The sequence below is a fragment of the Cryptomeria japonica genome, chromosome 10, assembly GCF_030272615.1.
Source record: "Cryptomeria japonica chromosome 10, Sugi_1.0, whole genome shotgun sequence".
In the NCBI taxonomy this organism is placed as follows: Eukaryota; Viridiplantae; Streptophyta; class Pinopsida; order Cupressales; family Cupressaceae; genus Cryptomeria; species Cryptomeria japonica.
The window spans coordinates 74,940,560-74,963,165 of NC_081414.1; the positions used below are offsets into that span (position 1 = coordinate 74,940,560).

The 22,606-nt window shown below is 36.8% G+C and overlaps 1 protein-coding gene across 1 annotated transcript in view; it reads left to right on the top strand.

The window, feature by feature from the left end:
• Positions 1-20,142, top strand: part of LOC131033355 (protein NLP2) — a 35,681-nt gene extending 15,539 nt beyond the window's left edge. Inside the window, exons 5-6 of the mRNA XM_057964567.2 lie at positions 12,226-12,346; positions 18,477-20,142. Coding sequence (XP_057820550.1) covers positions 12,226-12,346; positions 18,477-19,888 — 1,533 coding nt within the window. The 3' untranslated portion in view covers positions 19,889-20,142. The remainder of the gene's footprint in view (positions 1-12,225; positions 12,347-18,476) is intronic.
• Positions 20,143-22,606: the final 2,464 nt, after the last annotated feature.

The following is a 22,606-nucleotide window of genomic DNA, read 5'->3' on the forward strand; positions in this document are numbered from 1 at the left end:
AAGCCATCAAGTAACCATATATAAGCATGGCCCTGTACTCCACTTGATGGCAATCCTGCAAAAAACATTAAATGTGCCCCTGTAGCTCCATGAATGAAAGTGTACAAGTCACAAGAGTTCGTGGAGCATTAAGAACTTTGAGGGTTGATCAGGCCATCTGGAAGTGTCGCAAGTTGGAAGTCGGAAACTTTGGTGTATACGGTGAAAAGCGATGATAAAGACTTATTGTAAAACCACAAAGATCCAACCACAATAAACCCTAGTTCTACAACCAAACTTACACCATACACCAATAAAGATACCTAAGGACATGCAAATCCACAAAATAAAACAATATTACCATTCACATGCGAAGTAGGGTTTCAATCTCCATTGATCTTGTTTGATATATTTGCTCTTAGATTTTATGTGTGCACAAGAGCTCAACAAAGAACGGATTGTGGTTGAAGTAGCTTGATCGTAAAAAGGCTTGATTGCATAAGTGTTGATTAGATGATTAGGGTTGATAATGAAGGAGAGTATCCTCTTATATAGAAGACACTTTAGAAAATGGAGGGATAAGATTAAAAGGTGAAGAGGATAAATAGTCGGCTAGGATTAAAAGGTAGGTAGAAGAAATATTAAAATAATGAAGAGGGTAGGTAAGAGAGGATTAAGAGATAAGTGACGTGTCATAGAAGAAAAAGCTAATGAATTAATTAAATAAATAAGTATTTATTTAATTAATAGAGGAAGTGGGATCAATTAAATAAATAAAAGTAATTATTTAATTTAGGAGAAAGATAATTTAAATAAATAAAAATATTTATTTAAATGAGAAAAGGGCTAGAAGAGACGAAATGAATCAATTAAATAAATAAAATATTTATTTAATTAGACAAGACAATTTTAAGTGTCTACACTAGGGTTCTGGGTTTGGGAAGAATTGGGAAACTTGGGTTTTCGGGTTTTGGGAAGAATTGGGAAACTTGGGCTTCCGAGTTTGGGAAGAATTGGGGCACTTGGGTTTCCGGGTTTTGGGAAGAATTGGGGCACTTGGGTTTCCGGGTTTTGGAAGATTTGGGAAACTTGGGTTTACGGGTTTATGACTTTCACCTCCTAACAAGACAACACTTAACACTTCATGACCATTGGCCCTGTCCTTGATCAACGGGGGCAATGCTGGTCCATGAAACATATCTCTGGTCGGTTCTCACTGATGGACCAAGGGTGTCATAAAATGACAACAGTAATCATTATCACAAGGATGAAAAATTAATGGGAGAACCCACCCACAAAGGATGTTGCCTCCAAAGTTATATCCATTTTTGTAAAGAAAAAGGAAGAGTATATGGAATCTTTCAAAGAATGCAATTGGGGGAGTGTCACTACAACATAACTCAATATGTGTTTCTTGATGCAATCATTGTCACAAAGATGAAAAATTTGAGACATCATGCTATCACAAAATATTTAATTCATGGGAGGAACCCACCCACAAAGGATGTTGTCTACAAAGATATACCCATTTTTGTGAAGAAAAAGGAAGAGTATATCGGATCTTTCAAAGAAGTCTTGCTTAATATCGTGAGAGTACAAGAAAACTCTGGATAGATCACTTAATTGATTCCTTGCCACACTATGGTCAAATAGTTTGGCCATTCATGGTTTTACAGTAGTTACAGATGGTGGTTAAAACAATTTAAAAGAATAAAATCCACTACTATTTTTTGTATATTCTAAATTTTTGAGAATTGACAACACAAATAATGTATTTGATGATACAAACAGTGCTACAAAATCTGCTATCATGACTGATGCAGTTCTGGAGCAAGATTCTTCAGACAATTGAATATATCCAGTATTTGGCTGTTCTTTCACTTTCACACCTAAATTGTGATGCAGATCTGAAGCTTTTAAGGGATTGCAAGTGCAATGTAATGTCCCTTATTGTAAATGCCCTAGTTTTTGCCCTAAAATCACAATTCCAGGTAGCTTTCCTACTAGGGTTAGGAACATAAACTTAATCATAAGATATTTCTAATTTATTGGGGAAATTCAACCATAGGGAAGCTAGGATAAGCTGACTTGATAAGGTGCCTTAGAGATCCTCTACCCTAGGTCCAAGAGTGGATACACCATCCCTCTTGGCCTCATGTGGCCCGTGCCATCCATATGAGATGGTGTACCTAGTGAGGTGTCCTATAACCGTTCCCCTTCATCTTGCCATCCATTTCTCACTTCCTATGATTGCACTTCTTGGTATATTAATTTGCCATAATAGAGGGATGAGGAGTATTCACAGTAGGGCGCTTCAGTAGCCCATCCCTTCTAGCCCAAAGGCAGTAGACCTTGTACCCCCTTGACCTCATGGGACCATTCGGACACCACCATGAGGTGGTGTACCTAGAAGAGTACCCCAGCACTGTTCCCCCCCTTGTAATCTCTCATTACCCCTACCATGATTGATTAACATAATATGTATAGAACATCCTACATTATGTTACATAATCTATATATCTATATTAAACAGTCATAAGCAACAGCATGATATGAAATCAGCAATGAACAGATGGAAATAATATTCATTATGCTATTTTAGACAGTCATAAACAGCAGTGCATCATTAATCAGCAGTGTGCAGATATTAATAGCATTCATTTTGCTATGTATAGGGAACTCATACCAAAACCACAGTATAGAATCAAACTGTTGTATACTCAGTTCTTATAGAGGCCAAATCTGATCTCATTCGATGATTTAGGTCAGATCCTAAATCTGGTTTTAATGCCTTACATATTTTATTCCATCTTTCTTCCTGCCTTTCGTTTAAATGATCTCTCCTTTATACTTTATTGGTGGAAGATTCACCACTTTTCATAGGAATTGAGGCACCACCTTCCATAACACCATTAAGTCGCCACTTTTCATTGCTGCTTTTGAGAATAATTTATTATTCTCCAAATTGATCTCCCTTCAATTTCTTCCTCAAATGAACCTTCTTTCCTTTATATCTTCCCATGTGAGGGAGAGGTCACATGTCTTCATCATGCCTGTCCCTTGGCAAGAGACACAACCTTTCACAATTAGCAGGAAATAATACAACCCTTCATAATTCTTGCTCTTCAAAAGAGACAACCTTATCTACTTCCCATTCTTGTCTTCCTCCATTAATCCTTTCTTGATTCCCATGCTTCATTCATTTCTTCCCTCCTTATTTCTTTTCAAATGATCTCTTCTCTCTCTTATATCTCATGTTTGAGAGAGTCAGAAATCTTCATTCCATGCCTTTTGGCCATCCATTAACTTAATTACATTTTAATTATATTATATTATATTTTTATTATCTTATGTCTATTATTATTTATTATTAAATCTTATTTCAAAATGGGGACATTACATGCAAAAGAAAAAAACAACAAATAGCATGTTTCAAGTGCGAAGAAAAGACAGAGCAACCCCTGAGAAATGCTTTTAAAATTTGAGGGCATTGCAAATGCGTTAAATATACCTTTTAGGCATCGTAGCACCTTTTAAAAAAAAACAAGATTTAAACATAAAAACAAGAAGTTTTATTTAGTTTTGAAGTGCAAAAAGAAGAGCAGTTTATTCAATGACAACCACAAGACAATGAAAATTTAAAATTAAATCTAACCATCGCAACGTGTAATTTAGTTTGTTCTATCTTTTACATTGATTTGTAAACAAAAAAAATAAAAAATAACTTGTTACATAATATGTTTTGTATCATCTGAAGTTATGAACATAACAAAAGAAAAAATAATGGATCTAAATACTTGGGAATGAGGATGGAACTCCTTCCTTTTTGCTTTTCTTTTCTATATTCCGCTTCATGCTTGCAAATGTAAATTGTTTTACCCCAAAATGTTAGTAGGAAATTTGAAAAACTGAATGGGTTAGGTCAGGGTTTAGAGCAGCTTTAGTGTGTTTTTATAGGTTGTGGGGCATTGGTCCTCTCCCAAATAGTTTTTATGCTTTTTAAAAAACTTGACTCAATTTTTTAGCTTTACTTATTAAATGCATGATGCATTATGAAACTAATATTAAATAATTATGCCAAGAGGCATCTACAATGACATACAAATATCCATAAACAAAAAATTGATTTTGAATAAATTTGGCGTGTAGATGTGTTGATGCGTTTTTTATGCACATGCGAACACAGAATAAAATGCCAAGGTATCTTATCCTCTCTTGAACAAAGTTATTTGAATGCTGAAGATTTGCCTAAGGATCAATTGAAATAACTCCAAGGTTCTGGTATGTAGGGTCGCTACGTGTGGATAAGCTTAGCTGGTTTGATGTGATTTTGTTGGAATCACAAGGGGACTTACATTCCAATGCCTGAGTGCTCGATTTGCTGGAACTTGAGTCTTAACTACTCACTGGAAGATAAAGAAATATCAAAAGATATAGGATTTATAGAGTCTACTCTAAGACCTAGAATGTAAGAAAATAGATGAACGACTAGGTGGAGTCCTACTGGGCTAGGTCTCACCATCAAATTGAACAATTTGACACCAGTTCAGTGCAATCTTCTAAGGGACGCTTTGAATATGTTCAAATTGTTACACCATCAAACATTGATCACCATCAAGTTAATGCATGAACAATGTAAGTATAACAATTCGAGATTAAGCTCATTCAATGCCAGTTGACCACACAGGGCACACTTACAATTAGTAAGAGGCTAGTGGTATGGACTAGGCAGATTCCACACGAGTGCATTCAACAATTTTCTCCATTCAATCTAATTATCTACCATCAAACTTGAAGATCCAACGAGAAACCATGCACATTGCAAAGAAATAACATATTTCACCATATCTTCAATGAAAATGGAGTCTCTTACAATTAAGGCAACAATGTCTTGCTTTCTCTTTCTACTCTACTCTAACTTTTATTCTATTGACTATTAACTTATTGACTATTAGCTGTTCTAACCACTCTTAACTAACTATTAACCCTTTACAAAATGAAGAGCCAGAGCTTTATATAGAGAGCTCTTTACATTTCAATGGCTTTGATTGATTTACAATCAATGGCTAGGATTTCAAGATGAAAACCCTAATTAGGGTTTGTTACAACAAACTCCTCTAGCCAATGAGAAAATTACATTCAATGCATGAGAACCAATAGGAAACAAGGGTAGGTACATTGGAGTTTGTACCTTCGCGCTTAAGCGTGATTCATCGAATCTGGACACGTTGATGTGGACCCTTTTGATTGGAGGAACAGTGATTGGGATGCCACCTTGTTTGGCATTTGCTTACTCAAGGAATGTTGTATCTCTTGATATTCAATATGATGATGATGAGAAGCTAACTTTGATTAATTCTTCTGAAACTATCTGCTTCTTCAATCATGTTCAACGTACCCTTGCGATGTCCTTGGTTAATCCTCCTCCGTCCTTGGTATACTTGATGAATGGTGTACCCCTTTCTTGACCCTCTTGTGCTTGATGAAGGCTTCTTCACGGTCAAGTCATTCCTTCTTTTCTGGAAGCTCATCTCTCTTTGAAGTGCTTGTAAGATCCTTCTTCTGATATCTTGTGATCTTGATTTTTCTTCCATGCATCCGGGGCGTCCTTAATGATGATGAGGTTTGAAGAGGCCGTCCTTGTCCTTGCCTAATCTCCTTCCAACTTGGTCTTGTAGATCTGCAAAACAAACAAAAGATGGTGTCAAGCACATATGATATATTCATCCTAAACATGGTATTTCTCACTTCAAACCATCAACAAGAAGGCACTAGGATCAATTTCGCTTTGGACCCTTTGGAAGGTACATGAGCGAATTAGGAGGTCTCGAGTTTTCTCACTTTTCAAATGAAAGCACTCTCAAATTCATAGTTCTTAGGATTGCTTGAACACTAGAATCACCTTTAAGAAGACCTTCAACGCAATTTCATTAGCTAAACCCTCTCTCACAAGGAATTTCGCTCTTGTACCCTTGGAAGGACAAGATCTATAATGAAAATTTGCTCTGGACCCTTTGGAATGACAGTACCTATAATGAAAATTCGCTTTGGACCCTTTGGAAGGATAGGACCTATAATGAAAATTCGCTCTGGACCCTTTGGAAGGACAGGAGCGAATTTGGCATTTTGCTCAATTCCTCCTTCATAGAACTTCATCTCTCAACCTTTTCTTCATCAAAATCAAGTCATTTGCCTTTAAAATTGCTTAGGAATAGGTTGGTTCAAGGGTTTGAGCAAGGTACAAGGTCTCTTGAAGAAATTCGCTCTGGACCCTTTGGAAGGGTCAGGAGCGAATTTACTCCTTTAGGCTCAATTCACACTTCCTTTTCACTTAGCTTTATCTTAGACTTGACTTTTGAATCCTTTTCTTGCCATGCTCAAGTCAATTTGCTCTTACTATTGCTCAAAATGACAACCATTCAATGACTTTGGTGAAGAATTAGGTCTCCTCAAGGATTTCGCTTTGGTAACTTTGGAAGGTACAATGACCCTTTGAGAAAATTTTCTTTGGACCCTTTGGAAGGGTCAGGAGCGAATTTGTCAAGTTTGCACAAATTCTCCATATTTCATCACTCCACCTTGTTTGAATTTACTTCAAGGGCATGTATGAGTCAAGTCCCCTTCACTCAAGGCATAGAATCATGAATTTGATCCAAATAAGGGGCAAGAAGGTGCTCTTGGAGAAATTCGCTTTGGTACCTTTGGAAGGTACATGACCCTTTGAGAAAATTCGCTCTAGACCCTTTGGAAGGGTCAGGAGCGAATTTGACCTTTAAGCCTCAAATTCTCAATTTCTTCATGTTCCAAGTGCATTTAACTTCTTCAATTCACTTTCAAAGCATTAACATTCTTTCATTTACGTCATGGGGGCAAAATTTATGGTCCAAACTTGCTGCAAGGAGGAAAATTCAAGGAAATTCGCTCTTGTACCTTTGGAAGGGTCAAGAGCGAATTTGACTTTTTGGCTCAATTTTCATCATCCAATCTTGTTTGAATTCGCTCACAAGGCATATATAGGTCAATCTTCATTCAATCAAGGCATAGGAGCAAGATTTTTGATCTAGGTTAGGTCCAAGAGAGGAGATCTAAGGAAACTTGCTCTTGTCCCTTTGGAAGGGTTAGGAGCAAATTTAGCATTTTAGCTCAAATTCTTAACCTTTATCATTCAATCTTGTTTCCAATTCATTCTCAAGGCATGTACACATCAACCCTCCCTCGATCACTCCATAGTAACAAAGATTTTGACCCAAACAAGTAGCAAATAGGTGTACTAAGAAAATTCGCTCCTGTCCCTTTGGAAGGGTCAGGAGCGAATTTTGCTTCAAAGCTCAAAATCCTCCATGGTTCATCCTTTAACTTGGTTTAAATGCACTTCAAAGGCGTGAACAAATCATCCCCTCTTCACACAAAGATTTAAAAAACACCAAATTGATCCAAATTAGGGGGAAGAAGGGAGGTTTTAGGAGAGTTCGCTCCTGTACCCTTGGAAGGGTCAGGAGCGAATTTCATGCTTGTGCTTAAATTCTCCAATTCCCTCTCAAACTCTCAAGTCTAGGGTGGCTCAAATTCATACTCAAAGGTGCGCTTAGGTTGATCTCCTTCCAACTCAAACCTTGAAAGTGGGATTTCATCCAAATTAGGAGAGCAAAAGGAGCCTAGGAAGATTTCGCTCAAATTTTCTACTTTCCTCCAAGTTTTCACGCTCAAGCTTCATATTCTTTGCTCCTCGAAGGGTAAATGAGTGGAATTGGTATCAAACAAGGCTCTAGACATAATGCAAAGACTCTCCCAAACTCAATTAAGGCATAACCCCAAAACTAGAGCCAGGCTTGACCTAGAGAATGCTTTCAAAGAGACCCTGACCTGGACTACTTACTAATTCATCTCAACTCAAGGAGACCATTCAATCCCAATGAGCTCTCTGGCAACTCCCCAATGCAATGATTAATAGCACAAACCTAAAAGACTAAGCCAAGAAAACTAACCCTAGAAAGCAAAAAAAGCAAGGGTCCCCATTTGCAATGGGTCGAAGTGTGAATACGTCACAACAAGATGACAGGTAAATGCATGCATGTTTCAGTTTCTCTATAAGTATTATTTTATTACTCTGAATAAAATAGAATCATTGCCACTTGTCTCTAAGTATATGAAGCCATTACATCTTTAATGAGAGTGAAAGAGTGCAGCATTATTAAGCTCTATGTCCTTCTTGACAACTAATAAACATGCAAGACAATTATGTGATATCTCTCGGCATTATTTTACATATATTTTTTTAAGAATATGAGTATACTAGTGACCTATGACACCTAAGATAACTAGCATGAACAATATTAAATAAAAGTTACATGCGATATCTAAGCTATCCTAAGTAAACTTAACAATGTGAATAGGTACTAATTATGAACAAGTTAAGGATATAACCTTATTTACACCAACAAATTGTATCTCTCCAAATGTTAGGATGTCCAAGTTATCAAGCAAATACTCCAAAATGCAAAAACTCAATAGATAATACCTAGTGCTAAATTTGGAAAAAGTGCATGGACTAAATAATAGAGCTCCTCAATACCTTTACAACGCTGCAAGAATGACAGAAATCAGATATTGTGGCAAAGAGTTATGAGCTCTAGAGTCCAAATAGGAGGGCTGACTTCACACTGCAATAGAAGTTGATTAATGGCAAAATTAGGTGGATTGACTTGCACCACTGCAGAGTTGGCGGAACTAGCTTTTCACTGATTTGTGGAATGCTAAAAATTGACTCCGTGTGCCCAAGATATGCTCCATGGAAAAAATCACCTATATGGAGCCAAATGAAAAAATGGGGGTTGGACTTTTGGTCACTCATGTGACCACCTGCAAACAAAGGGCGAATACTAAAAAATGAGCAAATGGCCGGGATAGGGCACTAGCAAAGGAGGTGGGGCGGGATAGGCCTGATGTGGCAACAAGTTGGCAAATGAGATTTTGAAGAATCGTCATACTCTATAATGGGTTTTTCATTTCATCCTTCTTTGATCATCTTGAAGAGGGGGAACTACAAACAATAGAGAGATGGCATTATCACTCATCTTAGATGGCTTCATTTTTTGCCACATTTGTATGGTCTTGTTCCCTCAATTAGCACACCTAGTAAGAAATTTGCTTGGAATTGCAAGAGGGATCATGTCTTAGAAGTTATTGCTATGCATGTAGATGATGACATTTTGGAGTTTATTGTTGATTTTGGAAATCTTGATACTCTAACTCAGCCATTGCTAGATTATCCTATTTCTGATTGCAATGTGCCTCTTCTCCCTTTAGCAAGGATACTCTATGATTGTGATGCTATTAGGGAATTTGATACTTTGGAGTATTTTGAGACTTCAAATAAGGTTATAGTTGCTTTAGAGGTTCTTGATTCTTTTTCATAGATAGTTGATCCACTTTCACTTTCTTTGACTTCTTATCTAGAGTCATTGATTGAGACTAACATCATTCTTGATCAACGGGACCATTATTGTCTTTCAGATGTGGAGGTCATCTTCAATATTTCAACTTTATGGTTGCAGGATGGAGTCCTATCCGGTATCTTAGACTTGGTTTGTCATTATTCTACTTCAGATTTGGAGGATAGATTTGAGGGGTTATCTCTCTTTCTTGATGACAGCCATTGCACTCTTGTTGTCACATCATACTTGTTTTTGTAGTTTGTTCTACATCAGTTTTTGCATAGTTCCAATTTGTCACTTTCTTCTTTGATTGGGCATGTACTTGATTGTATTGTGGCATCATCATATTGTTGGAATTTTTTGCCATTGCGCCAAAAGTTCAAACTATCAATGCTTGATACAAACGCTAGATTTAACTCGACCCACGGGAGGCGGTTAAGCCATGTCACGAGCCCCAAGGAAGTGCTGACCACCAAGTCAACAATCTCCCCCTCAACATTGACTGAGCCTTCAACACCCATTGAAGGGAGCCTAGAACCCCTGACCCTAGGCTCTAATACCAATTGTTGGAATTGTTTGCTGTTGTGCCAAAAGCTCAAACTATCAACGCCTGATACAAATGCTAGATTTAACTCAACCCACAAGAGGCGTTTAAGCCATGTCACGAGTCCCCAAGGAGGTGCTGATCACCAAGTCAACACATATCACTTGGACAAGGAGACACCTAAGCAATTTTTCAGAGACACCATTGTCATTCTTCACGCTTCTATCTTTTCCAGCACATCTTGCATGAGAAGCATACCTACATTTGTACATGGTTTGATTTCTTCCTAAGGGGAGACAAATGGTTTGTAAGCGTTGGATCATGTTTTGCCTTCAGACACTTACCATTCTTATAGGCAATTCATTCATTATGGGGGGGCTATCTAGTCTCTCTTTCCCTCCTATGAGGGGGGGGGGGGGAGGGGTCATGGGACGGGGGCAAAGAGGCTATCGATTGGATTCTCGTGATGGATGTAGTTCTTGGGGGGTATTGATGTTGAGACCTCCATCCATCACTTCATCTTTCACTTGTAGATAATTTGCATCTCTCTTTTTTGGAGAGGAGTTTTGTCCCACAAGGTTTTCTCCTTTTCTCCGTTTGTGAGAGATTAGTTGTGCATGGGTAACTAACATGGCCTGGTTGCCAGGAGCAATCTATTGTATCTATATTAGTCTTGCATCATTTGCATAATAATTTTACTCCCTAAGTTGCACTTAAGGGGGGTTGTTGGTATGAATAAGGTCATATCTTAACTAGTTCATAGTTAGAACGTCTTCATATTGTTAAGTTTACTTAGGATAGCGTAGATGCCACATGGAACTTCTATTTAATATTGTTCATGTTAGCTATCTTGGGTGCAATAGTTCATTATTTAATATTAGTTTCATAATGCATCATGCATTTAATATTCATATAAGGTAGTTGCATTTCATCTCAATCATTTCATTTCGATCTCCATTGTTCATTCTTGCTCATGTTGCAACATTCTTTTGTGGTTGGTTTATTTCTTGGTTGATCCCTGGAGTGTGCGTAGCTTCATTATGGGCTCTTGATCTTTCCAACAGTTAAAACCAGTGTTACTTGGAAACGCGTTTCCACCCTAAAGGCACTCATTTCAGAAATGCAAATTGTTTCGGGTAATGGGGGGACGGCCGAAAACATTTCCAAGCCATCCCCGATCAAGCAAAATTTTCGGAAACGGTATCGGAAACACGGAAACGGTCAACTATGTAGTCGGAGATTGTTGACCATCCCCCGAACGGCTGGCTGTCTCTCGACCGTCCCAGAGACAGACGATCGTTTTCGGTGGCAAGAGGGATAAAAAAAGAATTTTTTATAAAACATACTATCTTTCTTTTCATTTTGACTATGAAGTTTGAGACTTTGAGTCCTTTGACATTATATGATACATTGAATCTTGATATATTATATGACACTTTAAGTCTTTTAGTCTTTTGACTTTTCATCTTGTTGAAACTTGCAGCCTTTGCTTATCTAAATATTTCGATATATGATAGGATGCTTGATAGTGATACTTTTCATTGTTTTGATGAATTATATCTATGAATGTATTAAATGTAAATTTGAACTCTCATTTGATTCATTTGATCATGAAGCTATCCTATGTTCTTATTCTATGATGATTCGATTTGATTCATTTGATGCTACGTTCTTAGTTCTAAGATGATTCGATGAATGATCATTGATTCAATGATTTTAGAATCTAGATTCTGATTTATAAATGTTATTATGTTGCTATGATGAATGTTACTGTGTTACAATGTTATTATATATATATATATATATATATGGAAGACATGACAAGGACCATCAGATTCATGAACTTCATCTGTTTCTCATCATTTTTGAAATCACGTGCAAGCTTTAGCTATAACTTATTTTAGTGGTAGCGCATCCTTGTACATTGGCCACATGTAGGCATGTTGCATTCCATAGTTCGAGGATATTTCACATGAACTATTGTGCTGTATGTGAACCTAATAGTGGGGAGGTTTAGTGGTTATAAAGGTACTATCAATCCTTCTCATGTGACCCCTTGTTATATCTGTTCACAAATCATTTTACCATAATAATCTAATTTTTCAATTGCATATAAATTTTTTATTATCTTATGAAGGCAACCTAGATTCAGCTTATCTGTACAATACAATGTTTAGATATGTAGAAGATATTTGAAAATATATATCTTCAATGCTCTCAAGTTTTGTACTTGAAAAATATTGATATACTGTGGCTTTTCTGTATCAGGGCAATGCTGGGAAAAAGCGTCTAGATCGAAAGCGTGGAACAACTGAGAAAACTATTAGCTATCACCTTCTTCGGCAATACTTCACTGGAACCCTTAAGGATGCTGCAAAAAGCATTGGAGGTACACAAATTTGTATGAGAAACAGTAGAGTTTTCTCTCCTTCTGTATTCTTCTTTTTAAAAGTATCAGCATTGTTGCCTACATTATTTTTAAAATTATACTCTTTAAGAGTTGGCCCCACAACAATGTCTAGAATTCAATATAAACTTCCAACTACTTTAAGTTGCCTGGCCTGGTTGCATTGCAGCCTACTTGATATACATGTTTATTAATTGTTAGAGGGGTTTTATTTATAATTCTCCTCCATAGTGCAAAAATAAGCTTGAAGCCTACAACCAGTGCTCCTATGGGCTGTAGCTTTGGACATGTGACCAAAAGGTTGCTTTCATCACAAAAAAGAGGCTGAAACTTGGACATGTGACCAAAAGGTTGCTTTCATTACAAAAAATAGGCTGAATTCTGGAGACACCATTGCATTCAGTTTGCAAAAATAAAATTTAAGCTGGTTGTTAAATGTGATAGTTGGCCATCTGTATGGATTTATAAGGTGGATTACCAAACAAAAAAGAGGGGCACACCCCAAAGTCAAACTAAAGCTGCATGTTTGATGAAGGTGGTTTCACAACTCAGCTTCATTGCCATTGCCTGAGCTTGAGTGGCCACTCATCACAGAGCCAGAACTGCTAGCATCTGTCCCCACAGCAATCAGAATAGAGTGGTCTCAATCATGCCCCTCAACATGGATGTGATGCCCTTGCCTTAGCCACAAACATTGCCTTGCCCAGTAAGGAACTGTTTGCATCTGTGCCCACAGCATTTAGAATAGAGTGGTCTCAACTATGCCCATCACCATGGATGTGATGCCCTTGCCTTAGCCACAAACATTGGTGCCCAGTAGGAATTAGTGGGATCTTCCACCGCCCTACCTCTGTGAGGTAGTTGGCTTTCCTTATGTCATTTTCTACCATATTGTCCCTGACTTGGAAAACCTTCCTTCAGATCCATTTTTGAAAGAGCACCCACTGATTGCCTCATAGCTCATCCACATTGGCAAGGTCTTTTCCCCACTGGGAAGCTTGCTGAACAGGTGTAGCACCACAAGTACAACTGGCATGCTTTGCTCTGGACATTATGGTGAGATTAGTAGGAGAATTCTTATAGGAGCTGCTTGAAATCTGATCTAGGGAGCAAGCTTATAATCAAGTGATCACCATTATTGTCCAATTTGTTCCTCTTCTCTTTGTCAAAACATGGTAGATTACTGCAGTGTGAATGGAGGAATTCAAACTTTTCTTCCAGTGATTGTAGGGGAGAGAGGGGGAGGAAGGGTCACACTGGCCACACGGAGCCCTTCAACCTCCTTGAAAATACTACCATTCAACACATTGGGGTTTTTCTCACTCTCATTACTCACATCTTGATCCTCCCATTATAGTTTTAGGAAAAACTTGTTTCTTAACAAAACACTCATAATCCATAAAATCATCCATTCCAAGATTATGAATGCCAAATTGTATATGCCACCACTATATTGGTGCATCTGGTATGTGGAAGGTCTTACCAACCATTAGGAACCAAAATATTTTTGATTTAAGTCCAAAGCCTACCTTTCTGAACTGTGAAAATTAATTTCCGTCTCCTTGTGAAGCCATGAACAGAGTCCATAGACAGTAATGAGGACAGAGCCACAAGGAAGGGTGCAAAAGGGATGATGCAACAAGAAGATCAGTACAGAGCACACAGATTTGAGAATCAACTGTGTAGCAGATCTATTGACAAAGGTGTCACATTTAAATGAAAGGACACCTTTTAAAGCCTCCAACTTTGCATCATAATGGCGAGCATGTGGGATAAGCCATGTGTAAAGGGTGTGAATAGATCAACTTATGATTTTAATTTTTTTTTGAATCTTGCCAACTAGTTATAATGAAAGCTATTTGACAATCCTCCAAATGAGTAGAATTAAGAAGATTTAGTGGGACCACCTAAGTTTGGGGTTCTTATTTCTGAACATGTCAAGTCAAATATTGAATAAGCAGTATGAGATCATCTGAGTTTTCCTTTTCCACACGTGCAGTGGAGGAGACTTATCCTGATTAGCTTTGCAATTGGCAAGGTGGTCGTGGTCTATGATTTTTCAGTGTTCCACGGCCATTGGGGATGGGGAGACGGGGGGGCAAAGGGAAAAAGTTTTGGGGACGGGTTTCGGGGATGGGGGGACTTGGGCCTGGGGGTGGGGGGGGAAATATGTTTCTGTGGAACACTATGATTTTTTGGCCTCACAGTATCAGTTTAAAAAGTTAATGAACTGAAAATTTGACTTGTTCTCCCTTGATCTCTAAGAATTAGCTTCCAACGTGGGGCGGAACCTTTCTTTAATCACAGCAGAGATGATAATATTAGAGTCCCATTCAACTTCAAGAAGGTCTCAGGCCTTCCGCTAGTGCCCAACTTTTTCCTCATTCTTAGTCCAATGCAAGATGAACATTGATGGGCCCATCACTACTTTTCCATTGTTGTCTCTCATAATGCAACTAATTGCGGCCTTCTTTGGGTTGCTTTGCAGGCTTCGTTGAAATTGAGCTTCCTATTTGGGGAACTAGGGGAGGGGAGTAGGAGGGTGAAGGCTAGCTAGCACGCTTCTGGGAAACTTTGAATACCTGTTACACTTCAAAAGGGGTGGTTTTGGTAGCTGTCAATTTTTTAAATAACATTCAATCTCTATCCTTCAGAATGCATAGGTTGTTTTCTGCTTGACTGAAAACTCATTCAGAAATTGATGCTTCTATCTCACTTCTCTAATGGAAGCCTCTGAACTTGGAAAATCCTTCCATGGCATTCCAGCCATAGATTCAACAGAATGAGGAGAGGCCTCCTCTATAAAGAGATTCTAATTGTAATTTCATTCCCAAGTAAGGCCATAATTTTAGCACTTGTGTATGGAATTTGAGATAACCCAAACCAAATCATTTATTCGAATGACAAGTATCAAATATTTTGAGCAAAATCTCAGAAGAACAAGAGATGTTAAACTATTACCTTACCATTGTCACATACAAATTGGCTGGGCCTCCACTTTTGGAAGGCAGAGATTTGATCAGATTTTCTCACAAACACAGTTCAGATCTTTTGGGGATCTGCTGGTTGGGAAGTTGCTAAGTAGCCTGCCCTTAACTGAATGTCTTCCAGTAGAAAAGTCATCCCATTTGAGGTAGTCTTTATATGGCGCCTTTAATTCTTTTACGCTCTCAGATGTAGTAGAGGGACTGTTATTGACACCTTGGAGCTTTGAGGGGACCAGTATCTTTCTAGCTAGAAGATGATAGGTCACAATATCAATCTCCATCAATAAATTCACTGATAGCTGAAGCCCATATTGACTCGTGTCTTTCCAAATTCTACCGAATGGCTAAGGAATGGTGCTCCAGCCACAAACTATTCTAGCTAGACAATGGAGATAAATTTAAACACAGTCAGCTAGATTTTTCTCTCAACGTAAATGAGAAAATTTCTGTGAGGCAATCTTTTAGAGCTAGAAGCAACACAATAAATTTCCAGCCTCGCAAATTTTACCAAAAATCTTTTGAGAAAATAAGTGATGGTCCCAAACTGTGAGAACAATACTCCGAAATACCTTTATTGTACAATGTATACCTCACAATATAAGAGGTGTCTGTTCCTTGTGTCTATTTCTGATTGGTATTATTTGGGATCGGCTGATGTTTTGATTGTAGAGATAGTAGCACCAGATAGTGTGAAAAAACAAAAACTACATGAAGAAAACATTAAAGAAGGTAATTAAAAAACTGAAACCATACCTTTTTATAGATGTCTGTCTAAACAAATGGTTTTGTGTTGTTTGATAATTGCTCACTACAGCTTAATGGTTTTTTTTTGGATCAAATTGTTTCACCTTTTCAAGTTCTTCTGTTTCAAGCTATTTTTTTTCATCTTTTCTTAAATTAGTTTTATGAATTCTAATTATTTATATCAGTAATGGTTATTCCATTGAAATGCATATTGCCAAGAGCAAGATTTGATCCATAACGATAATCCTTAATTGAAAGTTTCGTTTGTCGTGAAATGGGAGTGTTAAAACTCCACCTATCCCTTTCATCCACCTGATGAGATTTTTTACTTTAATGCTTGCAGCATTTGCAGGCACACATTTTTGGCTTCTGAAATCTTGTTTCTCTATCTTGATTCTTTTAGAGTAGAAGAAAAAATAGCTATCTATTTTCACTTAGGTGCTATGCGGTTGGGTTTTTCACATTGCAATATGTGCTTGTTATAAGGACTTAATTGATAAGAGTTTTATCTTCATAGGGTCAATGCATTAAAGAATCCTCAGATTTGGGAAGGGGCTTGTTTAAACCGTAGAAGTGGAAATGGTGAAAAAATCGTGACTAATTGCAAACTGCTTTAATTGGTAATTTTCACCCATAAAAAAATGGGTTTTAATCAATAAATTGTCTTATACAACTTTTTTACCTTTTTTTTTTCAATAAATCTGAAAAAAATGATAGAATTGTGAGTAAATGCGAGTTTTACTGATATTTGATTGATTGATCACAATTTCGATCTGTTTGGATGATTTTTTGATCACACAAAAGACTTTACTTGTCTTTGTCCGTAATTTTTGCATTTGTTTGCAATTTTGTACAGCAGCTAATTTTTCATGACCTTGATGATTTCCATTGCTGCTATGGCTTGGAACACCGTTTTGTTCACAGACAAAGTTCTCCTTTATTATTTTTGAATTCCTCTCACTATGTGTTCTTACCCGTGGTATACATGAGGTTCTAATTTGATTTATTACTATTTTATTTTTTAATTTTCTTTCTATATTTTTATTTTTCCTTTTCTAACGTTCAAGTAAAAATAAATTTATTTAACTAAAGGAATAAATTAATGTATATTTTTATTTTTTTTATCTTTTGAAGTTTTAAAAAGTAAATATTTATTTAAAATAAATATTATTTATTTATTTTATTTTATGTTTTGGAAATTTTGCCCAGTCCTGAATTTTTAAGTAGGCGTGAACAAAATTGATATTCACATATTCATAAAAATACTGGCATTTGAATATTTTTATGCAACCCCCTCCTTCTTGCCCAGTTTTTCAGATGTGAACAAAATTGATGTGAAGACCTTTCTTCTGATTAAAGATCCTCTAAACCAAGTTACATGGAGTAATAGTTATATAATACATATCATAAAAAGCTGTACAATGCAAAAGAGGAGAAACGAGCGAAAGGGCAAATAGCATAAAGTTTGGGGAAGACAAGCATAATGTGGGAATGCCTTGAAATTGGAAATTTGAAAACTATTAGTTTCCAGTTATCATTTATGTACTATGCAGTGTGTATTGTGCAATGCAATGTATAAATGTGGGAATGTGTGGGAATACCTTGAAATTGGAAATTTGAAAACTATTAGTTTCCAGTTATCATTTATGTACTATGCAGTGTATGCAATGTGTATTGTGCAATGCAATGTAACGGGTGTTATGAACGGAAATGTAAAAGTCTATACTCCACAGTTCATGGACCAAACTCTCATTTTTATTTGCTCTCTTTATCTCTATATGCTATTCAAAGGTTTTTTAGAAACAGCAGTAATTTTTGTGTCTTTTTTGCATTTTTCTATTTTTGTGAAAATCTGATTTTTCCTCCATTTTTTGAAAAAAACTTAACCTTTTGGTTTGCTGGTTTTTTTCTCAAAAGTTTTTTGAAAATCTATGAACTTCAGTAGAGCATTAACCTTTTTTGTATTTTCGTTGGTTAATTGCATAAATCTGTACACCCTTTTCTTCCTTTTAGCTGTGATCTTAATGATTTAGAATGTTGAAACAGTTTTCTCAGTAGGTTTTTATTTAAATATGCTAAATGGAAAGTATACCAGTGGACATGAAGCCACTGTATTTGATAGTCTCCTTTGAGATGATTTTTGTTCGTTGGTCAGATATCTTTATCCTAATTCTTCAGTATATCATTATGCATTCTCGGGAAAAGTATTTTCCAAAATCTCATTTATTCAAATTTCAGTAAGCTATGATTCAAATATCCATTATAGGATGCATATTTTAGCATTGAAAATGAATTGTATTGCGTTATCTTTATGGAGATTCCATGGGTAGAATCAAAGATGTTATTCTATGACTGAGTTTTGTGTTTGATTTGAATTTCAGTGTGTCCAACAACATTAAAAAGGATTTGCCGTCAGCATGGAATCTCTAGATGGCCATCACGGAAGATCAACAAAGTGAAACGATCTTTGAAAAAGATTGAAAGTGCAATTAATTCTGTACAGGGAGCAGGTGAAGCCTTAAAATTAAATGCAACTCTAGGTGATATTATGACCGCAGCTGCAGTGGTCCAAGGGGTGCAGATGTGCAGTGAGACTCCATCTATTTATGGACATTGGGCTGTTTCTTTGGCTACTCCACAACTTATAAACAAGCATGTAGCAGAAACGGTGAAATCAAATCGCATGATAGAAAATACATCTAATGGCAAAGAAGTAAATAAAATACGGTCCTCTGTTCAAGGTGATGTTCCATTAGTGCAGACACCATTGTCAGCAAGCCTGGTAACACCATTTGGTCTCAAAGGAACTTCTAAAGTTCAAGAAAACAATGGTAGACTCTGGAAGAATGTGTCAACTATAGCAAACAATTCATCAATTCAAGATATTACGTCTGAAAAGTATTGTGAAGAGGATGCACTAGCTTCCAAGAGCAACCAAATAGGAAAAATGGAGGTTGATGAGGGTTCAGATCACGTAAGGAGTTCATTTCAATGTGGAGAGGTTGAAAATCCAATGTTTATTCTTTCCTCTCTTGGTCAAAGGAATCTGGGAAGAAGTATAGGCTATGCCAGTGATAAAGTCTGCTCTGTTCCTGCATTTGGGGAAATAGATCAGGTTGGTTCGCTTAAAAACTTTACAGGTAGAAACACAAAGTCAGTTGAGGAAAGAAATCAATGTCAGACATCTAATTTCCATGGAGTCACAGGTACTCTTGCAGGAATATCAGAAAGCCAGTGTTTGACACCTGTGAATTTGCAGAACAATGATAATCCGGCCACGTCAGGAAGTACTGATTCCTTGGAGCTCACTAATGGTTTAGTGCAAGGGCTGGACATAGTTGATGGGTCAATTAGCTGGCAGGAAGCATGTCCTAATTCTCTAGGAACAGGAAGTTCCTCTCCAAACTACAGTTCTTCCACATTGTTGTCAAGTGATTCAGTTTCTCCTACAAGGACTATAGTTGATAGTTCAGGAAGAGGAAGGCAGATGCAAGATGAGGGTTCAGGTATAGGAGTTAAAGCAACTTATAAAGATGATACAGTTCGATTCAAAATGCATATAGGCTTGCGGTTTTCTGAGTTATGTGATGAAATAGTTCAACTTTTTAAAGTGGACCATGGCACATTTCATCTGAAATATCTAGACGATGAAGAAGAGTGGGTGCTAATGTCAAGTGATGCTGATTTGGAGGAGTGCATTGAGATCATGAATTCGTCTCATGCACATGTGATCAAGCTTCTAGTCCGTGATTTAGTTTCCAATATTGGAAGCTCGAGTGGAAGCTCAGAATGAGTTTGGCAAAACCCTTAATTGAAATCATCACTTGGATTGATTTGTTTCATGAGACTGGGTTCCCAGAACTAGAAATGAAAATAGGTTTTCTTGTTAGTCAATTGAATGCTCTGTATACTTGTCTGCAATGTGAAACTCTCCTTGTTGTGTTACTGGTATCAACTTATATACCTGTCAATGTAGATAAATGCCATTGCTAATTGGATAATGTTTATATGATTGATTTTATTAGCAGAAACTTGCGCCTTCTGTCATCCATGGCATTAATATTATGACCCCATCATCTTAATCTTTGGGGTAAAATGAGAAAAAATCTCAGCAAGTTTGAAATGGTCAAAGTTGCGAAAATTGATAATAATGCAACTCAAGAATCTGTTTTTGTTTTCAGTGAGATCACATCTTTTGTTAACCCCTGGAGTAGAAAGCTGAGCTTTCTTACGTTGGAGGATACAACATTTGTAGGTACGTGTCATCTCCTTTTGACTGCATCCTTGAACGTGGATAGTTTTTATCAACTAATAAAGATAGTCTACCTTGTTATACTCCTCAATTCGAAAAAGCTTTTGCTTTTTACTAATATATTCTGAAATCTGCAAATTACATGTTTGTCCCAGCGGGGTGCTGGGACATACATGGTTAGGATTTGGTCAAACGAGGAATTTTATTTAGTAAATAATTGAAGTCCTATTATTAATGTTCTTCATATAACTTGCCTTCATTTTAATATTAGCAGAGCTAACATGGTATAATTGGATGCTATAACCTAAGCGGTTGTGACAAAGATTTTTTTTTAAAACATGGATGTACTTGTTTGGATAAATGTCAGCTTCAAGTTAGCAATCAAATAAGTATGGGCATCCTCATTTAAGCTGTTCCTATTTAGCTTCAGCGCACCGAAGTTTTCGTCTTTGTTTCTAAAGTTTTTATGTAGGTTCATGGGAGTCCAGGGTATCCTCCCTGTATCCTTATGATTGTTGTAAGTAATCTGTTGTAGGTGATGCCTTCCACCCAATAGAGAATAATTCTCACTTAAACACACACTACATTCATCTACATTCATCCACCTCTGGCTTATCAAACATGGTATGCCTATAGTGGCACTAAGGTAATAAGATGTAAATGTAACTGTTGGGACTAGGTGTCACACACCTTGCAAATCTTAATATTGTTTTAATTAAAAAACCTTGCAAATCTTAATATTTGTTTTATTTAAAAACCTTATGTTATTAATATGCCCACATGTAAAAATGGGTTCTATTTGATGTGGCATTGCCACGTGTAAGTATTCCTTAAGAGCATGCAAAGAGGGATTAAATTTGTGAACTAGAAAATCTTGGAATATTTATTGCCAATTCATGACATACAAAGGCATCTTTCATATCTTTCTAAACCAAAGATAAGTCCAACTAGGCCAGCCATGCATTTAGCACATGGTTTTGGAACCAAGCAAGGTTTTTTGTTTGGGCTTGGTTTATAAATAAAATGTTTGGGATGGAGATTGTTAAACGCTTGTATTTAGCAGGAGGGTCATGTTATTTGATTCTGGATTTTCTTTAGACAGTGTGTTTGGGATTGATGAGTGATACTCTGCTATTGAATTTAACTGGTGTTTATTGAATAATATATTGAGGTTTTTTTTTTGTTGGGTTTTTTTCTTTTTTCTGTGTATTGCATTATGTTGCATGCAAATGCATGGAGTTTGCATGTTGAATATTTTTGTTTTTGATTAGAAAAGCAGTGTTAATTAGGGTGCTGATCCTTAACATAGTCAAAGACTATCAACAGCACAATAACAACACCAAAACATAAGGGTGCTGTCCCTAAAAACAACAGCCCGAAGGCAGTAAGAAACAACAAAACAGGGGGCAAACCCCAAAAAACAGTCGGACAGTCCAAAGAAAATCCTGTCTAACTGAAAAACACCGAAAAACCCCAATCAAGAAGGGGGAGAGACACCTGAACCCAAACAAGGAGGAGTTTGTGGGAGCGGAGAAGACTTACCCTTCTGCTTGCAAGAAACCACTGTTTAGGCGATACTGTCATTAGAACCATCAAGAGAGATCAATCAAGAGGGACCCTGTAGGATTACAATCAGTAGTGTCAGCAGAGTGCTGCCGCAGAACAGTAGGATCAGAACAACAACAGATTGCTGCAAAAGAATATCAGAAGTAGGTTCAGCACGAGTAGATCAGATCGAGGCTGCTGAATATTTTTGTTGAAATTATCAGATTTTGAGTCTTTTAGGTAGTACTAAAGCTTGGCTAGTTTGTGATTTTTTTTGGTGTTACAAAAAGATTTTCAAGAAATAGATGACGATCACATCATGTTGGAGATGGATAATTTTAATAGCACACATTTTGATTTGTCAAAGTGTAAGTTGAAGAATCTATTATCTATTAATAGATTTCGATCTATGCGGTGGCAATTTTTAAAAACAAATTTGTGTTTATGAAGGATGCGGGATGCGGACGATGATGTTTGATTTGGCTCTGTTTGGTAAATTTAGTGCACCTAAATGCATCGGAAGAAAACACTTCTCAATAACTTTGGAAGAAGTTAATTAATAGATTGAAATCTCTAGAAATTTTGTTTTCCTGCTGCTATGAAAGAAGTAGTATTTTTGAATATGGGTGTTTAGTAATTATTAATCAATTACGTTTCATGATGTTGTGCAATTAGATAAATATGATTTATGTATTATTTTGCTATGTTATTTGT